Genomic DNA, 23,441 nt, shown 5'->3' on the forward strand with positions numbered 1-23,441 from the left:
CAATGACATAGGTAAAAAAAGGGATGAGTTCCTACGAAATGAATTTAAGGAGCTAGGAGCTAAATTAAAAAGTAGGACCTCAAAAGTAGTAATCTCGGGATTGCTACCAGTGCCACGTGCTAGTCAGAGTAGGAATCGCAGGATAGCTCAGATGAATACGTGGCTTGAGCAATGGTGCAGCAGGGAGGGATTCAAATTCCTGGGGCATTGGAACCGGTTCTGGGGGAGGTGGGACCAGTACAATCCGGACGGTCTGCACCTGGGCAGAATCGGAACCAATGTCCTCGGGGGAGTGTTTGCTAGTGCTGTTGGGGAGGAGTTAAACTAATATGGCAGGGGGATGGGAACCAATGCAGGGAGATAGAGGGAAACAAAAAGGAGGCAAAAACAAAAGACAGAAAGGAGATGAGGAAAAGTGGAGGGCAGAGAAACCCAAGGCAAAGAACAAAAAGGGCCATTGTACAGCAAAATTCTAAAAGGACAGAGGGTGTTAAAAAAACAAGCCTAAAGGCTTTGTGTCTTAATGCAAGGAGTATCCGCAATAAGGTGGATGAATTAACTGTGCAAATAGATGTTAACAAATATGATGTGATTGGGATTACGGAGACGTGGCTCCAGGATGAGCAGGGCTGGGAACTCAACATCCAGGGGTATTCAACATTCAGGAAGGATAGAATAAAAGGAAAAGGAGGTGGGGTAGCATTGCTGGTTAAGGAGGAGATTAAGGCAATAGTTAGGAAGGACATTAGCTTGGATGATGTGGAATCTATATGGGTAGAGCTGCAGAACACCAAAGGGCAAAAAACGTTAGTGGGAGTTGTGTACAGACCTCCAAACAGTAGTAGTGATGTTGGGGAGGGCATCAAACAGGAAATTAGGGGTGCGTGCAATAAAGGTGCAGCAGTTATAATGGGTGACTTTAATATGCACATAGATTGGGCTAACCAAACTGGAAGCAATACGGTGGAGGAGGATTTTCTGGAGTGCATAAGGGATGGTTTTTTAGACCAATATGTCGAGGAACCAACTAGGGGGGAGGCCATCTTAGACTGGGTGTTATGTAATGAGAAAGGATTAATTAGCAATCTCGTTGTGCGAGGCCCCTTGGGGAAGAGTGACCATAATATGGTGGAATTCTGCATTAGGATGGAGAATGAAACAGTTAATTCAGAGACCATGGTCCAGAACTTAAAGAAGGCTAACTTTGAAGGTATGAGGCGTGAATTGGCTGAGATGGATTGGCGAATGATACTTAAGGGGTTGACTGTGGATGGGCAATGGCAGACATTTAGAGACCGCATGAACTACAACAATTGTACATTCCTGTCTGGCATAGAAATAAAAAAGGGAAGGTGGCTCAACCGTGGCTATCAAGGGAAATCAGGGATAGTATTAAAGCCAAGGAAGTGGCATACAAATTGGCCAGAAATAGCAGCGAACCTGGGGACTGGGAGAAATTTAGAACTCAGCAGAGGAGGACAAAGGGTTTGATTAGGGCAGGGAAAATGGAGTATGAGAGGAAGCTTGCAGGGAACATTAAGACGGATTGCAAAAGTTTCTATAGATATGTAAAGAGAAAAAGGTTAGTAAAGACAAACGTAGGTCCCCTGCAGTCAGAATCAGGGGAAGTCATAACGGGGAACAAAGAAATGGCGGACCAATTGAACAAGTACTTTGGTTCGGTATTCACGAAGGAGGACACGAACAACCTTCCGGTTATAAAAGGGGTCGGGGGGTCTAGTAAGGAGGAGGAACTGAGGGAAATCCTTATTAGCCGGGAAATTGTGTTGGGGAAATTGATGGGATTGAAGGCCGATAAATCCCCAGGGCCTGATGGACTGCATCCCAGAGTACTTAAGGAGGTGGCCTTGGAAATAGTGGATGCGTTGACAGTCATTTTCCAACATTCCATTGACTCTGGATCAGTTCCTATGGAGTGGAGGGTAGCCAATGTAACCCCACTTTTTAAAAAAGGAGGGAGAGAGAAAACAGGGAATTATAGACCGGTCAGCCTGACATCGGTAGTGGGTAAAATGATGGAATCAATTATTAAGGATGTCATAGCAGTGCATTTGGAAAGAGGTGACATGATAGGTCCAAGTCAGCATGGATTTGTGAAAGGGAAATCATGCTTGACAAATCTTCTGGAATTTTTTGAGGATGTTTCCAGTAAAGTGGATAAGGGAGAACCAGTTGATGTGGTATATTTGGACTTTCAGAAGGCGTTCGACAAGGTCCCACACAAGAGATTGATGTGCAAAGTTAGAGCACATGGGATTGGGGGTAGTGTACTGACATGGATTGAGAACTGGTTGTCAGACAGGAAGCAAAGAGTAGGAGTAAATGGGTACTTTTCAGAATGGCAGGCAGTGACTAGTGGGGTACCGCAAGGTTCTGTGCTGGGGCCCCAGCTGTTTACACTGTACATTAATGATTTAGATGAGGGGATTAAATGTAGTATCTCCAAATTTGCGGATGACACTAAGTTGGGTGGCAGTGTGAGCTGCGAGGAGGATGCTGTGAGGCTGCAGAGCGACTTGGATAGGTTAGGTGAGTGGGCAAATGCATGGCAGATGAAGTATAATGTGGATAAATGTGAGGTTATCCACTTTGGTGGTAAAAACAGAGAGACAGACTATTATCTGAATGGTGACAGATTAGGAAAAGGGGAGGTGCAAAGAGACCTGGGTGTCATGGTACATCAGTCATTGAAGGTTGGCATGCAGGTGCAGCAGGCGGTTAAGAAAGCAAATGGCATGTTGGCCTTCATAGCAAGGGGATTTGAGTACAGGGGCAGGGAGGTGTTGCTACAGTTGTACAGGGCATTGGTGAGGCCACACCTGGAGTATTGTGTACAGTTTTGGTCTCCTAACCTGAGGAAGGACATTCTTGCTATTGAGGGAGTGCAGCGAAGGTTCACCAGACTGATTCCCGGGATGGCGGGACTGACTTATCAAGAAAGACTGGATCAACTGGGCTTGTATTCACTGGAGTTCAGAAGAATGAGAGGGGACCTCATAGAAACATATAAAATTCTGACGGGGTTAGACAGGTTAGATGCAGGAAGAATGTTCCCAATGTTGGGGAAGTCCAGAACCAGGGGTCACAGTCTAAGGATAAGGGGTAAGCCATTTAGGACCGAGATGCGGAGGAACTTCTTCACCCAGAGAGTGGTGAACCTGTGGAATTCTCTACCACAGAAAGTTGTTGAGGCCAATTCACTAAATATATTCAAAAAGGAGTTAGATGAGGTCCTTACTGCTAGGGGGATCAAGGGGTATGGCGAGAAAGCAGGAATGGGGTACTGAAGTTGAATGTTCAGCCATGAACTCATTGAATGGCGGTGCAGGCTAGAAGGGCCGAATGGCCTACTCCTGCACCTATTTTCTATGTTTCTATGTTTCTATAAGCTGTAGATGCTGTAAGCATGTACCTATTGCTTCCCCCTCCCCCCTTCCCTCACCACAACCCTACCCTTGTGCCTTTCTCATTTCAGGAATCCAACTTTGCCAGGCTGTGGTGGAAGAGGAAGAGGAGAGTGATGATGAAGAACAAGCACCATCACTTGATCTGAAGGTTGCAGCCACCAGCTCAGATACTGGCACTGGACGGACTTTAAAGGGTAGCTTAGAGGCAGGATCTGCATATGGTGAGTCATGAGTGGGCTGGAGCCAGGCGAGGGGTAAAGGGTAGCGCAGGTACCAGCTCCCTGGAGGGCGAGGTCGACACGAGCTCTGCTGCACAGCACTCAGATGAGGACTCCGATGGGGAAGCCGACAGAACAAAGCTGATAGGTATGCACAACTAAATGCTTAGTGCATTGGCAGACCTGCCAGAAAGCCTGAATGCAATGTGAAGGAATATGGAGGAATATGTAGATCCATTAATGCACTTGTGGACCCAACAATCATACAGCGTCTGATGGCCGATGTCTCAACTTCCATTGCAGCACAAGCAGAAGCCACCCAAAGTCTGAGTGCTGCAGTGGAAGATCAGATTGAAGTAATGCAAACACAGACTGCTGCTGTCATGGCTGCGGTTAGCCAGTGTTGAAAGGGGCTTGCAGGGTGTCACAGCAGTCCAGCAATCAGTCCTCTTATTAGAATTGCTGAGGCACCGCCCAGGGGGGGTGGCAGTGGCTCCCTGGAGGATGGAAACTGTTGTCCTCTCTCATGATGGCAGCATCTGTCCTCCCACCACTATCACTCCAGCCAGTCTGCTCAAACTGTTGCCAACCATGCCAAGGTGATGCAGTCCGAAGCCGGGCCTTCTAGGCCCAGAACTGCTCGAGGTCGTACTGCAAGGCCATCTGCAGTCTCCCCCACTGAAAGTCAAATGCCTTCCCCCAGCCTTGCTGCATCCACTGAGATAGCACTGCATAGGAGCATTAGGACAGGCAAAGACACATGAAGTCAAGCACAAAGGGAATGCACAACGGTGATTAGTCAATGGCATCCTGTACCATGTGAAGCCTGCTATCCTGGTAAAGCCACGTGCACGCTTCACCTTCTTCTCTCTGGCTAGAGAGAATGAAATGTATTTGCCTCTCTTTGCATACAGAGCCTCACTCACTTCCCTTATGCAGGAGTGGATGGTGAACTGAGATGTTACAGATGTCGCCTGCTCTAGTCTGGACGGAGCCCGACATGAAGTGCTTCAAGGTCACAGTCACCTTGACAGCCACTGGCAATGCCATCCTCACCCTGACTGAGGCTGCAGGTCTACCTACAGCAGGTGACAGATTTCAGAGAGCACCTCCTTAGTAAAACAGCGGTGTTGCATGCACTGTTCTTCACTGAGGTTGAGGTAGGAGAATTGCTCCCTGAACACCCTGGGTGGATATGATCTCCTGCTGAGAGCCCTTCTCCACTTCCTCCTCCTGCCTCTTCAAGCAGCTTGTCCTACTCTGTGTTGCCTCTGCTCATTCTCCCTGTCATGTTGTAGGCCGAACGGGATACAAACTACTGCACCCATGTCTGTGAGCAACTGGTCTGTGAAGACTCCTTGCAAGTCAGTACCAAGTCCTTGAGCACATGCCACACCATTCCTTGTAGACTTTAGGAAACTTTCAATAAATCTAGAAAGCATCAAAACACTTCTACAAACTCAGCAACAGCTAGTAGAAATTAATCAGCAACTAACCTGTAGGTAGGCAATGATCCCTTTACAGATTGCTACTGAACACATGTTCAGCTGTGCGAGGTTAAGAGAGGACGTTAGTTCCAGCATTGAGGTTAAAAATGGCAGTGCACGCGCCCGGCACAGCCCGTACCAGAAGTGTGCGCACACTGCTCGGAGGCAATTTTCAGGCCAAATCAGCACCAATAGCGCTTAAACAACGGGTGCTACACAACCAAAGTTTTTGACCACTCTCCCGCTGCGCTGCCTTGTACCTGTGCACTGCTGATAACGCCCTCCATGCACACTATCCTGATAACACCTTCCCAAGCTCAAACCTGATTACCTGCTCCCCACGCTCAATCCTGATAACTCATCCACATGGTTAAATGGTCTAAACATTCTAGACACTTTCATTTCTGTTTCAATTTTTAAGACAAGGTAGATATTTCAACTGAATACCAAATCAGTAAAACACAGGCTAACTGAACTCTGAATATGAGAACAATTCATGTAGACCAAGCAAAATATCAACCAACCAAAACGCAGTTTATCCCTGGGGAATTCCCATTTATCATCATATGGTAACTGTGTTGGGTCGATGTACGTGTAGTTATTCCCGTGTATTCCTTCAACTACCTTCCACTGAATTTGGTACCTGGGTTTCTAAAAACAATTGTGATCATATTAATGTTCAATTTCATAATGTACAAAGCAACTCAGTGAATAAAAAATTAGAAATCTTAGACTTTGCTGCACTTTACCTGTTGATATTTGTAAAACAGAATTACTAAAAAAACACACAGTACACCTGCTGCCGCTGCAAACAGGGTCAAGAGTGGAGTAAAGAGATGATGTGTTTTTGTTATTTCTGTAAGAAATGAAGAAGAAAAATAACGTTACCACTTATGCATATGGGTATATAGGCTGATGAAAGAACCCTCATTAGCTGATTCCAGAACATCTGCAGGCAAATCTATTTGGCTGTTGTTATTCTAAAGCTATTGTAAATTAAAACAAAGGTCAGCAAGGTGCAAGGCTGAAAATCTACTTCAACCACCAATGAACAAATCAGAGGATGTCCAGGTTTAATCAATTTAGGTTATTTACTTTTAGACAGTGTTGAAATACTGGAACAGAACCAAGTTTGATTAAAGTTATTGAGGAGCCTGAGCAAGTAATAACACTCATGTAGGTTAGCCTGGGTTGAGTTACGTTGGATTTGGTTCAGGTTTTATGAGTTTGGTGATTAAACTTATTCTATCAATCATAGTCTCCAACCCTAAACTCTTAGCTCGGCCAAAAATGAACTGAAGGCTAACTCATACTTCACCAAACCGAAAGGGCAATTGGCATTCACTGCGCAATAGTTCATCAGAAGATAAACATCAAATTATTAATCAGTGGTAACAAATATTTATTTATACAATGCGTTTATTCAATGTGTTTAGCAAGAAATGAAAATATTTAATTCAGATCAATCACAGGTGAGCTTTTCTCTAAAACCCTGTGAGAAACTTAAAGCTCGATAATTATTGCACACTACACTGTTTACAGTGTACAGCGGGTTGATTTTTGTATTTGGCATACATCAGGCAGGTGGTGACCAGGGAGATATCTTCACCCACCCGCCCAATGGTGTCAGCAGTCGGCCTTAATTAAATATAAGGGGTGAGCTGCGACACTAATCGTGGCTCATAGGCATCGTTTGGGAGGGTGTGAAATCCAGCAGGGCATATGCTGATGTAAGCCCTCAACAGCACCTCAATGAGGAGGACTAAAAAAATCAGGAGGTCCACGAAGCAACAGATTTAAGTGGTAAGGAAATGTACTACATTAAATTGTTCAGACATTTTCTGGACACCTGCAAAATTGCATTATGCGAAAATAACACACAGAGAAATGTCACCCTTCATCTTGCTGCTAATGTCATAAAGTGCAATTTCAACCGACAAATCATTAAAGCATACAATATAGCACCTTTATTCCACACTGAGTATTTCAATACAAAGGCACTTTATTCAGTTATCTGGGTTAGATGTGAACTTTCACTCAGAATATTATTACCTCCTTTTATCTGATAGATCACATGACTCTGGCCAACAATGTTGTATGACAGACACTCCACAGTAATGTTTCTCTTCAGTTCATTGGTGTTAAGAATGCTTTCTACTTCAACCCTTCCAAATCTGGGCTGACCTATTGTCCTGTTTGTCCAGTGTAATTCTTCTGATGTTGCTGTAGGTGTGTCTGAGCACCTGTAATCAAATGGCCGATGACAATGTGACAAAGTATTTTTGTCTAATCTTAGCTTGGTAACATTTCCTTTAATTCAGTGACAATACATAAGGGGGAGAATTTATGTTGGGTTCTCATGATCTCTTCCCCCGCCCGTAACTTGGGTGAAAGATCAGCGGAAAGCCCTGGAGATATGGCAACATTGGCCTTTTGTGTTGTTTTTATAGGAGTTCCACTGATCTCCCATTGGAGAACTGCCATAACCATAAAATAATACTTTTGGATAGAGAGTTGGAACATTTGTTATTTTGCTTTCCAGAAGGAAATGTAGTAATCTGCTATAAATATATAAATATTGTATTACTGTTCTGTTCGATAAATTTGCTTGATAGTTAAAGTTTGAAACAAGGTCTAATGCTGTGATGCTCTTCTGCTTTTTTGAAGAAGTGGCAAAGATATTGTAAAGGCACAGGATAGATGCAGTGGTAAAAACAAGTGTTTCTGATTGTTATCCTAGTTATGTAACTATCTGGGCAAATGCAGATACTTTCAAGACCATTAGGAGCAGTATAATGTGGATAAATGTGAGGTTATCCATTTTGGTGGCAAAAACATGAAGGCAGAATTTTATCTGAATGGTGACAGATTAGGAAAAGGGGAGGTGCAACGAGACCTGGGTATCATGGTACATCAGTCATTGAAGGTTGGCATGTAGGTACAGCAGGCGGTGAAGAAGGCAAATGGTATGTTGGCCTTCATAGCTAGGGGTTTTGAATACAGGAGCAGGGAGGTCTTACTGCAGTTGTACAGGGCCTTGGTGAGGCCTCACATGGAATATTGTGTTCAGTTTTGGTCTCCTAATCTGAGGAAGGACGTTCTTGCTATTGAGGGAGTGCAGCAAAGGTTCACCAGACTGATGCCCGGGATGGCAGGACTGACATATGAGGAGAGACTGGATCGACTGGGCCTGTATTCACTGGAGTTTAGAATAATGAGAGAGGATCTCATAGAAACATAAAATTCTGACGGGACTGGACAGGTTAGATGCAGGAAGAATGTTCCCGATGTTGGGGAAGTCCAGAACCAGGGGACATAATCTAAGGATAAGGGGTAAGCCATTTAGGACCGAGATGAGGAGAAATTTAGAGAGTTGTTAACCTGTGGAATTCTCTTCCACAGAGAGTTATTGATGCCAGTTCATCAGATATATTCAAGAGGGAATTAGGTATGGCCCTTACGGCTAAAGGGATCAAGAGGTATGGAGAGAAAGCAGGAAAGGGATACTGAGGGAATGATCAGCCATGATCTTATTGAATAGTGGTGCAGGCTCGAAGGGCCGAATGGCCTACTCCTGCAACTATTTTCTATGCTTCTATGTTTCTATGTAAGCTCACTGCTGAGAGTAAACTGAAATAACTTAGAACGTAAGAAATAGGAGCAGAAATAGGCCATTTGACCCCTCGAACCTGCTCCGCCATTTAATAAGATCATGGCTGATCTGATCATGGGCTCAGCTCCATGTCCTTACATGCTCCCCATAACCTTTTATTCCCTTATCGCTCAAAATTCTGTCTATCTCCACCTGAAATATATTCAATGACCCAGCCTCCACAGCTCTCTGGGGCAGAAAATTCTGCAGATATACCACCCTCTGAGAGAAGAAATTTCTCCTCAACTCAGTTCTAAATGGGCAACCCCTTATTCTTAAACTATGCCCCCTAGTTCTAGATTCCCCCACGAGTGGAAACATCCTCTCTGCATCTACCAGTTGATCCAGTCTCTCCTCATATGACAGTCCAGCCATCCCTGGAATCAGTCTGGTGAACCTTCGCTGCACTCCCTCAATAGCAAGAACGTCCTTCCTCAGATTAGGAGAACAAAACTGAACACAATATTCCAGGTGGGGCCTCACTAAGGCCGTGTACAACTGCAGTAAGACCTCCCTCCTCCTATATTTAAATCCCCTTGCTATGAAGGCCAACATACCATTTGCCTTATTCACCGCCTGCTGTACCTGCATGCCCACTTTCAGTGACTGATGAACCATGACACCTCGGTCTCGTTGCACCTCCCCTTTTCCTAATCTGCCACCATTCAAATAATATTCTGCCTTCATGTTTTTTCCTTCAAAATGGATAACCTCACATTTATTCACATTATACTGCATCTGCCATGCATTTTCCCACTCACCGAATCTATCCAAGTCACCGTGCAGCCTCTTAGCGTCCTCCTCACAGCTCACACCACCACCCAGTTTAGTGTCATCTGCAAACTTGGAGATATTACACTCAATTCCTTCATCCAAATCGTTAATGTATATTGTAAAGAGCTGGAGTCCCAGCACTGAGCCCTGTGGCACTCCACTAGTCACTGCCTGCCATTCTGAAAAGAACCCTTTTATCCCGACTCTCTGCTTCTTGTCTGCCAACCAGTTCTCTATCCACGTCAGTACATTACCCCCAATACCATGCGCTTTGATTTAGCACACCAATCTCTTGTGCGGGACCGTGTCAAAAGCCTTTTGAAAGTCCAAATACACCACATCCACTGGTTCTCCCTTGTCCACTCTGCTAGTTACATCCTCAAAAAGTTCCAGAAGATTCGTCAAGCATGATTTCCCTTTCATAAATCCATGTTGACTTGGTCCGATCCTGTCACTGCTTTCCAAATGCGTTGCTATTTCATCCTTAATGATTGATTCCAACATTTTCCCCACTACTGATGTCAGGCAAACCAGTCTATAATTACCCGCTTTCTCTCTCCCTCCTTTTTTAAAAATTGGTGTTACATTAGCTACTCTCCAGTCCATAGGAACTGATCCAAAGTCGATAGACTGTTGGAAAATGATCACCAATGCATCCACTATTTCTGGGGCCACTTCCTTAATTACTCTGGGATGCAGACGATCAGGCCCCGGGGATTAATCGGCCTTCAATCCCATCAATTTCCTTAACACAATTTCCCACCTAATAAGGATATTCTTCAGTTCCTCCTTCTCACTAAACCCACTGTCCCCTAGTACATTCGGAAGGTTATTTGTGTCTTCCTTCGTGAAGACAGAACCAAAGTATTTGTTCAATTGGTCTGCCATTTCTTTGTTCCCCATTATAAATTCACCTGAATCAGAATGCAAGGGACCTACGTTTGTCTTCACTAATCTTTTTCTCTTCACATATTTAGAGAAACTTTTGCAGTCGATTTTTATGTTCCCTGCAAGCTTCTTCTCTTACTCTATTTTCCCCCTCTTAATTAAACCCTTAGTCCTCCTCTGTTGAATTCTAAATTTCTCCCAGTCGTCAGGTTTGTTGCTTTTTCTAGCCAAGTTATATATGCCTCTTCCTTGGATTTAACGCTATCCTTCATTTCCCTTGTTCACCATGGTTGAGCCACCTTCCCCATTTTATTTTTACTCCAGACAGGGATGTACAATTGCTGAAGCTCATCCATGTGATCTTTAAATGTTTTCCATTGCTTACCCACCATCAACCCTTTAAGTATCCTTTGCCAGTCTATTCTAGCCAATTCACGTCTCATACCGTCGAAGTTACCTTTCCTTAAGTTCAGGACCCTAGTTTCCGAATTAACTGTGTCAGTCTCCATCTTAATAAAGAATTCTACCATATTATGATCACTCTTCCCCAAGGGACCTCGCACAACAAGATTGTTAATTAGTTCCTTCTCATTACACATCTCCCAATCTAGGATGGCCAGCTCCCTAGTTGGTTCCTCGACATATTGGTCTAGAAAACCATCCCTAATGCACTCCAGGAAATCCTCCTCCACCGCATTGCTACCAGTTTGGTTAGCCCAATCAATATGTAAATTAAAGTCACCCATGATACCTGCTGTACCTTTATTGCACACATCCCTTATTTCTTGTTTGATGCTGTCCCCAACCTCACTACTACTGTTTGGTGGTCTGTACGCAACTCCCACTAACGTTTTCTGCCCTTTGGAATTCCCCATCTCCACCGATTCCACATCATCAATGCTAATGTCCCTCCTTACTATTGCATTAATTTCCTCTTTAACCAGCAATGCCACCCTACCTCCTTTACCTCTCTGCCTATCCTTCCTAAATTTTGAATACCCCTGGACGTTGAGTTCCCAGCCTTGGTCACCCTGAAGCCATGGCTCCATGATGCCAATTACATCATATCCGTTAACTGCTGTCTGCGCAGTTAATTCATCCACCTTATTCCAAATACTCCTCGCATTGAGGCACATAGCCTTCAGGCTTATCTTTTTAACACACTTTGCCCCTTTAGAATTTTTCTGTAATGTGGCCCTTTTTGTTTTTTGCCTTGGGTTTCTCTGCACTCCACTTTTACAATTCTCCTTTCTATCTTTTGCTTCTGCCTCCATTTTATTTCCCTCTGTCTCCCTGCATAGGTTCCCATCCCCTACCATGTTAGTTTAACTCCTCCCCAACAGCACTAGCAAACACTTCCGCTTGGACCTTGGTTCCGGTCCTGCCCAGGTGCAGACCGTCTGGTTTGTACTGGTCCCACCTCCCCCAGAACCGGTTCCAATGTCCCAGGAATTTGAATCCCTCCCTCTTGCACCACTCCTCAAGCCACATGTTCATCTGAGCTATCCTGCGATTCCTACTCTGACTAGCACGTGGCACTGGTAGCAATCCTGCGATTACTAGTTTTGCTCCCTAAATTCGTCTCGTAGGACCTCATCCCGTTTTTTATCTATATCGTTGGTACCTATATGCACCACGACAACTGGCTGTTTACCCTCCCTTTTCAGAATGTCCTGCACCTGCTCTGAGACATCCTTGACCCTTGCACCAGGGAGGCAACATACCATCCTGGAGTCTCGGTTGTGGCTGCAGAAACGCCTATCTATTCCCCTTATAATCGAATCCCCTATCACTATCGCTCTCCCACTCTTTTTCCTGCCCTCCTGTGCAGCAGAGCCAGCCACGGTGCCATGAACTTGGCTGCTGCTGCTCCCCCCTGATGAGTCATCCCCCTCAACAATACCTAAAGCGGTATATCTGTTTTGCAGGAGGATGACTGCAGGGGACCCCTGCACTATCTTCCTTGCACTGCTCTTCCTGTTGGTCACCCATCCCCTATCTGGCTGTGTACATTTAACCTGCGGTAAGACCAACTAACTAAACGTGCTATTCACGTCATTCTCAGCATCGTGCGTGCTCCAGAGTGAATCCACCCACAGCTCCAGTGCCGCAATGCGATCCATCAGGAGCTGGAGGCGGATACACTTCCCGCACACGTAGTCATCGGGGACACCGGAAGCATCCCTAACTTCCCACATAGTGCAGGAGCAGCATAACACATGTCCGAGCTGTCCTGCTATGATTAACCCTTAAATTAACTTAATTTGGCAACAACAATGTTAAACGTTACTTACTGATATAGAAAAGAAAAAGAAAAACTACTTACCAATCAGCAGCCAATCACTCACCCCCTTGGCTGTGACATCACCTTTCAATTTCGTTCTACTTCTTTTTTGCCTTCTCACCCAGCTGCAGCTGCACCGGCTGGCCTCTCACCGACTCACCAACTCCCGCTGCCTCTCACCGACTCACCAACTCCCGCTGCCTCTCACCGACTCACCAACTCCCGCTGTCTCTCACCGACTCACCAACTCCCGCTGCCTCTCACCGACTCACAAACTCCCGCTGCCTCTCACCGACTCACCAACTCCCGCCGCCTCTCACCGACTCACCAACTCCCGCCGCCTCTCACCGACTCACCAACTCCCGCTGCCTCTCACCGACTCACCAACTCCCGCTGCCTCTCACCGACTCACCAACTCCCGCTGCCTCTCACCGACTCACCAACTCCCGCTGCCTCTCGCCAACTCACCAACTCCCGCTGCCTCTCACCGACTCACCAACTCCCGCTGCCTCTCACCGACTCACCAACTCCCGTTGCCTCTCGCCAACTCACCAACTCCCGCCACCTCTTGCCGACTCACCAACTCCCGCCACCTCTTGCTGACTCACCAACTCCCGCTGCCTCTCACCGACTCACCAACTCCCGCCACCTCTCACCGACTCACCAACTCCCGCCACCTCTTGCCGACTCACCAACTCCCGCTGCCTCTCACCAACTCACCAACTCCCGCTGCCTCTCGCCGACTCACCAACTCCCGCTGCCTCTCGCCGACTCACCAACTCCCGCTGTCACCCGCCGACTCACCAACTCCCGCTGTCTCTCACCGACTCACCAACTCCCGCTGTCACCCGCCGACTCACCAACTCCCGCTGTCTCTCACCGACTCACCAACTCCCGCTGTCTCTCACCGACTCACCAACTCCCGCTGTCTCTCACCGACTCACCAACTCCCGCTGTCTCTCACCGACTCACCAACTCCCGCTGTCTCTCACCGACTCACCAACTCCCGCTGTCTCTCACCGACTCACCAACTCCCGCTGTCTCTCACCGACTCACCAACTCCCGCTGTCTCCCGCCGACTCACCAACTCCCGCCGCCTCTCGCCGACTCACCAACTCCCGCTGTCTCTCACCGACTCACCAACTCCCGCTGTCTCCCGCCGACTCACCAACTCCCGCCGCCTCTCGCCGACTCACCAACTCCCGCCGCCTCTCGCCGACTCACCAACTCCCGCCGCCTCTCGCCGACTCACCAACTCCCGCCGCCTCTCGCCGACTCACCAACTCCCGCCGCCTCTCGCCGACTCACCAACTCCCGCCGCCTCTCGCCGACTCACCAACTCCTGCTGCCTCTCGCCGACTCACCAACTCCCGCTGCCTCTCGCCGACTCACCAACTCCCGCTGTCACCCGCCGACTCACCAACTCCCGCTGCCTCTCGCCGACTCACCAACTCCCGCCGCCTCTCGCCGGCTCACCAACTCCCGCCGCCTCTCGCTGACTCACCAACTCCCGCTGCCTCAATAAGATCGTCTCTCATTCAATAAGATCATCTCTCATTTTTCTAAATTCCATTGAGTGTAGGCCCAACCTGCTCAACCCTTCTTCATAAGTCAACCCCCTCATCTCTGGAATCAACCTGGTGAACCTTCCCTGAACTGCTTCCAATGCAAGTATATCCCTCCTTAAATACGGAGACCAAAACTGAACACAGTACTCTAGGTGTGGGCTCATCAATACCCTGTGCAGTTGTAGCAGGACTTCTCTGCTTTTATACTCTATCCCCCTTGCAATAAAGGCCAAGATTCCATTTGCCTTCCTGATTACTTGCTGTACCTCCATACTAACATTTTGTATTTCATGCACAAAGACACCCAGGTCCCGCTGTACTGCAGCATTTTGTAATCTTTGCCCATTTAAATAATAATTTGCTTTTTTACTTTTCCTGCCAAATTGGATAACCTCACATTATACTTGGCTAACAAAAGGCAGAAAAGACCCAAAAACAAAACAAAAACATCCATTAATTCAGTTGCAATATCTCTTTCCCAAAGCTATTTACAAACCAACAATCAAATTCTTACATGAACAAATAACTAAGCAAATTTACCCTCCTGTGATCTGTTCATTGCAATCCCCAGCTCCAGGTCAGTTTGTTACTACCAGGAAAATGGACAATGCAGCTTTCAATTAGTTTGTAAGTATTTCAATGCAGAGTTGGGGTGGGACAAGGTGATCAATATTCACCAGTATGTCTTTAATGGACCGTAATCTGCGGCCCCTACAGCATATACTAGGTGCGCATAGGGGTGGCGCAAGTTCCAGGTTTACAAATGTGCTGTGCATGTGCTGATACCCGGAACAGCCAATCTGTCAAGATCCGCATCCCTGGGAAAAGGGCATTCGCAGGCGGAGATTTGGGCTTTTTGCTTAAGACCTGCTTTTACCAGCGCAAGAGTTTTAAAAAACAAAAAAATAAAATTTTAACAATAATTTATACATTTAAAAACCTGTGAAATAAGGTGAGTTTATTTTTAGCCCCTTTTAAAACATGTAAATTTATTTTTCAAAAAATGTTGAAAAAAAATTAATGAAATGCAATTTTAATTAATTTTAAATGCGTGATTTTTTTTAAAATTTGATGTCTAGATGTATTTTTGGGGATATTCCCATTCATACTTATGGGCTTTCCATATGTATGGAATACCCATATCTGAATGTGTCTTTTAAAGAGAAATAATGGGCCAAAAATTGCGGCCTTGTCGGGTCCGTACGAAGTGCGCACGAACCCGGCGAGGTCTCGCAAAAGACGATTCTCGGGGTGCGATGCGCATGTGCCAAGGACCGGCTTTTCCGATCTGTCAAAATTTCTTCTACGCATCCCTGGGAGAAGGACATCCACGGGGCAGAGATTGGGCTATTTACCCAACTCTTGCCCAGTGAATGTCCTTCAAACTTTTACGCCTGGTAAAAGCAGGTGCATAGCTTATTTTTTACCAGTGTAATTTAATCATTCATTTTTATATTAAAAACCCTGTTCATTAAGGTAAGTTTATTTTTAATCCTATTAAAGCACATTAAAAAATTATTTTAAAACATTTTTTTTCTAAAGCATTTAATTACATTTAATTTCAATTAATTTTTAATATGTGAGGTTTTTTTAATTTATTGTGCTGTGTTTCCTGTTTTAGGGGGTTATTCTCATTGATAATAATGGGAGTTTGCACAAATGGATTTCCCATTTTATCAATGAGAATACTAGATAGTGATTGGTGGTCCAGGCCCACGTGATTCCAGCAGGTGCGTCCGTATGTGGAAGACATCTTCCCATGCGCTACTCAGCGAATAAAGGCCTCAAACCAGAATCCTACATTCCTCCGGGACCAACAGGTAGTTTCATAGATGTTTTTTGGGTCAGAGACGATTCACACGAAGGAAGCCTCTGACCGCAATTTTCGACCCATTATCACGCAAACTACACATTTCCCCAGATATCTAGATAACTAGGGTAACAGAAAACCTTTTTATTAACCACTGCATCTATCCTGTGCCTCCACAATATCTTTCTCACCTGTTCAAAAAGATATTTTACTTGCTTCTCTGTACGAATATTATAATCTGCTTGTTTGACCCTGTTCTCCCTGCTTATGTTCCTCGGTGAAAATAAATAGATTATAGATATATAACTAGACAGGACTCAAGCATTCCAGAACATTTCTATAGTAGCATCACCAATACTTTGGACATTACAACTACAACTTTGTTGTAAACCTTATTGATCCAAACAAAAATTTAAGGACAACCCTAACCTCCACTTTCATCATTTAAATAAGACAAATCACAGCATATATTCCTTACCGTTTCTGTGGTCCAGGGCAATGGAACCACTTTATTTTTGGGTCTGGGAACCCTGCTGCTACACATCGAACTTTACCTGGCTTGAATTCTTCGAGAATAACTATCTCTGGTTTGCCTGCAATGTAGCAGAAAAAATAAAATTACTGATGTTCTTGACAGCTCATTGAATCTTTCTGAGAGTCAATGCTGCTTGTTATATTCATTTACAGTTCATGTTTTACTGAAACACTACATGTACAATGATAAAGATAAAATCATGTTATTTCTGACTATGTTACTAATGCCGTTGCATGAGACAGAAATGTTGTACATACCCTATATCATGTACCAGATACTATATGTATCACGATATATATCACCATATACGAAAAGTCATGAAAGACATTCAGGTGAAAGAAAGAGTATATAAAATGCTGACGTGTAAAGGGAAGGAATGGAATAGGGAGAACCATAAAATCAGACAGAGGAATGCCAGTGACTGATAAGATTCAAAGAGAGAACATGAGAGGAATTTGCCAGATAATATAAAGGGCAATAATGAAGCATTCTTTAAGTATAGCAGGTGGCAGGAAAAGTGGAGATGCAAGTTGGAACATTTATCACTGGAAGTGGGAGATAGGGCCTGATGACAGGAAAGTGGTGTGATTACTAAATTACTATTTTGTGACTTTTTTAACCACTGAAAGGGAGAAGAGATACCCGAGTTGAGGAAGCAGTATAAAGGAGAGGACTGACTGGAAATACTTTGTGTCACAAGGGAAAGTATAGTAGAAAAGTTTTAAAAAGTTCAAGTAAACAAGATTCCAGGCTTTGAAAATGTCCTTTAAAGGATGCTGGTAGAAATGGCTGAAGAGATTTCAAATCCTCTCCGTTGTATTTTTCAAAGCTCAAGTGGAATCAGGTAACTGATTTGTAAATAAATAATGGGATCCCCACCTTTACAAAAGAGGCAAGTGATGGACCCTCAAATTACAGACTTATGAGCTTTACCACGCTTTACCAAGGCTCTGATGAGAGATAGCATAGGGGATCATCATATGGGCAAGTTGTGTCCGACCATTTTACGGGATTTATTTGAGGATTTTTCTTTGAAGACACATTACTATGTGACATGTGGCATGACCCTCTTGACCAATAAAAATGTTTCATGATGGCTCAACTGCATTGTGAGTGATTGTGAACTGGTGTTATTAGCAACGTCGAGCAAAGGCATTTGGCAATGCTAAATTTATCAGTAAATGAATTGTTGAGTAAAAGTTTGGAACACACAATATTGCCTACACACCAAAAACCATATAATAAATAGAATAACACTGTTGTGATTGTATTTTAGCAGAATTTCTTCAATCATCTTAGAGTCATATCTATTCTACTTGATCACCAATATACGTGCATCTATCCAGCACATTGCAGGGGAATTGTTGAATTTCTTCTCATTGATAAATTGAAAACTGGATGACTGAAAATCATCATTTTTAAGTAAGTAAAATTCAGATTGATTGGGGATAACCAGGATGTTCTAAAAACACAAAGGCATATGTAGCATATCAAACTGAGAATAGGTGAAAATACCTTATTGAACTTGGCTTCAATGTTATTGTTCAATTGCATAGGCTATTATCATTCTTACAATGTAGTAAACATGAGTATCTATTACTGCTGAAATAATGCCGACTATCTCTTCATTATCGCTACATGATTAGTGTCTGATTTGATTAAAATTTGAGAGCCAGATACCATTCACTAATGTATGGCAATAACAGAACAATGTTTAGAATGGAAGACTAAATGAAGCAATGATTTCCTCCTGCCAAACACATTATTTTGTCAAGTGACATATTGCAGGCTACTTTTTCAACTTACTATTTATGTGTACAGCAAATGCAGCCGAAGAGTTGGAATCAGAATTTGAAGCAAAAAATGTATAAATTCCACCTTCTGTTCCCTTTACTCGAACCAGATGAAGTTCACTAATGTATCTATGAATTAAATGTATGGTAATAATAGAACAGTGACTGTTAGATCAAAACTCAAGGATAGAAACAACTTTATATTTGTAGTGGGCATGGCACATAAATTTATTTCAATAATATCCATACAAAATAATGATTGTGGATTATTGGTCCGGATTTTGTGGTCGAAGTAACGGTGAGGCTATGAACACTTATCGTCATTAAAGTAAATCGGACAGCAACTTCCGGCGAGCACACATGCACAGCGAAACGTGGAAATCAGGTCGTTGCTGTCCAAGATGCCCTGAATATCCAAAAGCTGCACATTAATGGTATCTCGCCAAGAGACATATCATTGAAATATATGGAACAACATGTAAATCCTGTACTTACCTCATAAGTACGGACTTACACACCAAAAAAAGTTAGGGTTGTCCATTCCAATGGTGTGGTAAGTCTTAATTACTGCCAACCAACCTCGCTGGCACTGAAAATTAACTTTTATAAGTGTGGAGTCTCATTCCTTCAGATTTTAATAATTGTTAGAGTTTTTTTTTTTAAACGTCAATCTTTTTTAAAACTTTTTCTTTCGGTTTCTTTTATCTCTCGCTCATATTCCAATCTTTTTTCCCTGTCTTTGTTCTAACTGATACTTCCCGGTTCAAACTCTGCGATGCTCATTAATGATTTTTCAGTTTGATTGGTTAAGGAGATATACAGTTACTTGTCCTGTTCACACAGGTCCCACATGCCCTCTAGAAGGTGCTGCACCTTTTTAATAGTTGACTGACAGCAACTTCTAATGTAAAAGCCTACAGAAAGTTTATGGGCAAGTGCAAGTGTAACGAACGGCAGACCGTTCATTCGTCGTTGACCATAAAATCCAACCCAATAAGTTTGAATGATCAGATTAACAGCACAGTAACTACTCTGATTTGAGAAGGGTGCTCACTCACTCATTGTCACTTGCATTTAATGGCATAATGATGAAGCAACTGGCAAACCAATGTGAACTATTGCAATTAATGATAAAAACATTCCAGGTATCTTACTCGTGTGTGCAATTACATTTGGATATTAGGTACCTGTTGTCAATTTTTGCAGATTTCATATAATGGTCTGATGTGTTAAGTAATGTCTCCTTCATGTGAATCCAGTACTGTTGATCAGGAGCTGGATAGGCATCAAACTCCACTTTTAACACAAGGTTTTTTCCAATGTCTACATGAAAGATACTGCTCACTGGAGTTGACAAATTTACATATCCTTCAGCTGGTTGTAACCATACAATAGAAATACAAGAGAAAAAACCATGTAAGACATTTAATAATGCTTTTAGAAGCACTTTTGAAAATCCTTTTGAACTAACTATAGTATATAAATACATATTATTTTTAAATTACAAAGATTTAAGAAAAAACACACAGAACAGCTGTACAGAGTATTGTGTTAAATAGTGATAGTGCAGTGACATTCACTTACTTTCTAGCTTTAATTAACTATTACATTTTGCGTTATACTGCATCCAGTACAACCTCAAATCAGTGTGAGAAGTCTCCAGGACAGTGCAACAGGGAACTCAGGAGTCAAACTGGAACTTTGTAATAAACATTCTGCTGCACCGTTTCGTGAAGTGGAATTTTTAACCATTTGGTTTTTAAATCATGTTATCACTTTTGCATCAATGCACATCTGAAATTACTTAGCATCGGCACCAAACTGGCAATAGAATTATAAAACGTACAATATAAGAACAGAGTTGCTGGCTTCTGAAGTTCAGAGTGCTGATATTACAGTAAATTAATTATTATTACATAAGACACGTTTGGGATGAATTTCCATGGAGATTCTCCTGATCTTCAGTGGATGAATCGCTGAAATCCTGGAAATATGGTGCAAATATCATTTACATAATTTTTCTGTGGATTCTGCAATTCTTGCACGAAAGTTCTGGAGGATGAATGGAAAAAGCCCCGTGCAAATTCACCCCCATTTTACTGAACAAGCGTGTAGCTAAATATGAAAGGTATTTATTTATTTCAATGCAACAAATGGCTATCAGCTTCTGTCATGAAGGTTCCCAGAGCAATAATAAAATATCAGCCCAGAATTTGCAGTTGTAATGACAGCAAAACTATCAGTGCTATAGTCATTACGAAAGTTACATCCACATATGCACTGTTAAATGCGGAAATCCAGACGTTTCTGTCAGTGATACCCTGCTCCTCCACAGGGTGCGCTGTTACAGTCTTAGCAGATGTGATTAACATAGAATCAGTGATTTGACGTAAACTTCAACTTTTTATGCATTATTCTCATTGAAAATGTTAATTAAGCCTTGATGAATGAGCTGTAACTATGTTTTTAAATGTGAACTACATCATAATTACTGCTGAACAACCTCTCTGGCCCTGAAAAACTAATTTTACAAGTGTAGAGTGTCATTCCCTCACAATAACATTGAAAAATTACAGGATTTAAAAAATAATAAAAAGTAACTTGTATTCTTTTTTTTAAGTTTACTTATGATATCTCAGCTTCTACCTTAATCCCATGTGTATGTCCCAATATTTATTTCACTTTCTGTAAAATGATTAAAAAATGAATTATAATCCATGCTTTTTACTTCCTAGTTTTCCATCTTTGAGAATTCTTCAATCTAATTGGCTAATCAGCCTGGTTGAGGACTTCACTGTTGCTGGACACCACAGATCCCCTATAGATGGTGCGAGATTCATAGTCAAGTCGGAATAGGGGAAATCGATGATCTAGAGCTCGCTAAATCTTTGGGAAGCTTTTTTTGAGGTCAGCGGTGAGCCATGTCCCTTTGCCACTGACTGCAAAACCCAGGCCACTAGGTTTTGTATATTCATGATAGTGAGGCACACTGATTTCCAGTGAGAATCTGGACTGGTCCGAATTGGGTCAGATTTATACTTGGAAAAAATCCAAACTTGTTGAAAACAGTATAGTTCACATTTGTGATGCCAAGTTCAGATGCACCCAAAACCTTTGCCACTAAATCATCAGATATCTCAGCAAAGAGGGTCATTATTAGTGTTTACTATTTATTGCACATATTAGAAATCTAGCAGCAGAAAGAAGGTAATTAACCTATTCTTTATGTTCATTATAACACTGAAATCTAGATTATAGGGCCCAAGTTTCCACAGGATAAAAAACGGGTGCCCCTCCGAGCTGGGCGCCCGTTTTTCGCGCCTAAAACGGCACCAGAAAAAAACCGCGCTATTCTCGAGTGCTTTGCAGCTCCTTGTCTGTTTGGCGCGGCGCCCAGGGGGGCGGAGCCGACACTCGCGTCAATTTTGTAAGTGGGAGGGGGCGGGTACTATTAAAATTAGTTTTTTTCCTGCCGGCAACGCTGCGTGTGCGCGTTGGAGTGTTCGCGCATGCTCAGTGTGAAAAAACCATTGGCACTCGGCCATTTTTGTAGTTCTTTGTAGCTGTAGCCGCTCAGCGGCACGAATGGCTTTCTCCCCCCCCCCCCCACTCCCGCTCAGCGGCATGAACGGCTGCAGAATTCTCCCTGGCTGAAGCACTTTCACACAGGTAGGAAGATGGTTTATTTAATCTTTTCTTTGCTTATAAATGTTTATTCAGGTTGGATTTATTTGTATAATATTTGTAGAAGTATAAATAAGGATTTATTATAGAATTTAATGACTTCCCTTCCCCCCCCACCTCGTTCTGGACGCCTAATTTGTAACCTGCGCCTGATTTTTTAATGTGTAGAACAGGTTTTTTCAGTTCTACAAAAATCTTCACTTGCTCCATTCTACTTTAGTTTGGAGTACGTTTTCACTGTGGAAACTTTCAAATCAGGCGTCAGTGGTTGGACACGCCCCCTTTTGAAGAAAAAATTCTGTTCCAAAGTAGAACTGTTCTACCTGACTAAAACTGCAGAAAGAAAAATGTGGAGAATTGCGATTTCTAAGATAGTCCGTTCTCCACCAGTTGCTCCTAAAAATCAGGCGCAAATCATGTGGAAACTTGGGCCCATAATGTTAGAAACATGAGCTTATAAATGCCTTTTGAACCGTGAGATGATATCATAGCCTTGAAATCACTTCAGTTATCATGCCCTGTGAATTTCCCTGTGGTATTTTTATCCTATTTGTTTTGCCGGCAGTGGCTGTTATGCTAGAAGCTGACAATGAACTTCTAGTACATCATTGTACAAGGATTAAAACTGGTGGTTATTGCATGATTAGCAGAATAATGAATAGTTAGTTACTGGGAAATTACAGTTAATATTTGTTGTATAGATCTTTGAACAGAAAAGTTGTATTAGGAATGGTTATTGATGAAGGCTTTGGAAATCCATAAAGAATGTACTTTTGGCTATTTGCTCTAACACCTAGCTTTGTGGATCTCTAATGACTTTGCCAATGGCAACTTAAACTAGATCAAATTTGAACTTTGTAAAAATATGCATTTATCGGAAATTTATTGTTGCTATTTGCGATAAAGACAAAATTGTTAGGGTTAAGAGCCTATCAAGAAGTCTGGGGTAAAAGTAACTTTTGCAGTTATTGTATCCGTATTTAGCATAAAAATAAACTAGACTGCGATAATAATCAAAGAAAAATTAAGCCACTTCCACATTTAGTGAGAAATACAAGTTGAAAATTACTGTGAGCGATATCATTGTACGAACAATTAGGGAGGAAAATTGCTGTTGAAGGCTTCCTTGGTATTGATGCATTCGACCCGAAAAAAATCAATGAAACTACTAGTTGGCCTTGGAGAAACGTACGATTCTGGTCTGAGGCCATCATTCGCTGCACAGTGTACGGGGATCTGTCTTTCACGTACGGACCTCTATGTTGCAATCACGTGGGCCTGGACTACCAATCACTATCTAGTATTCTCATTGATAATAAT

The 23,441-nt window shown here is 43.1% G+C and overlaps 1 protein-coding gene across 1 annotated transcript in view; it reads right to left on the reverse strand.

Moving 5' to 3' along the window:
* The window catches only part of kita (KIT proto-oncogene, receptor tyrosine kinase a), a 128,182-nt gene that overhangs the window by 45,307 nt on the left and 59,434 nt on the right, over window positions 1-23,441 (reverse strand). The window contains exons 6-11 of the mRNA XM_070860634.1: window positions 19,625-19,811; window positions 18,451-18,566; window positions 16,588-16,702; window positions 7,186-7,376; window positions 5,883-5,989; window positions 5,658-5,784 (exon numbers count right to left, since the gene is read on the reverse strand). Of these exons, the coding sequence (XP_070716735.1) occupies window positions 5,658-5,784; window positions 5,883-5,989; window positions 7,186-7,376; window positions 16,588-16,702; window positions 18,451-18,566; window positions 19,625-19,811 (843 nt within the window). The remainder of the gene's footprint in view (window positions 1-5,657; window positions 5,785-5,882; window positions 5,990-7,185; window positions 7,377-16,587; window positions 16,703-18,450; window positions 18,567-19,624; window positions 19,812-23,441) is intronic.

The sequence above is a fragment of the Pristiophorus japonicus genome, chromosome 2 (genome assembly GCF_044704955.1).
Source record: "Pristiophorus japonicus isolate sPriJap1 chromosome 2, sPriJap1.hap1, whole genome shotgun sequence".
In the NCBI taxonomy this organism is placed as follows: Eukaryota; Metazoa; Chordata; class Chondrichthyes; family Pristiophoridae; genus Pristiophorus; species Pristiophorus japonicus.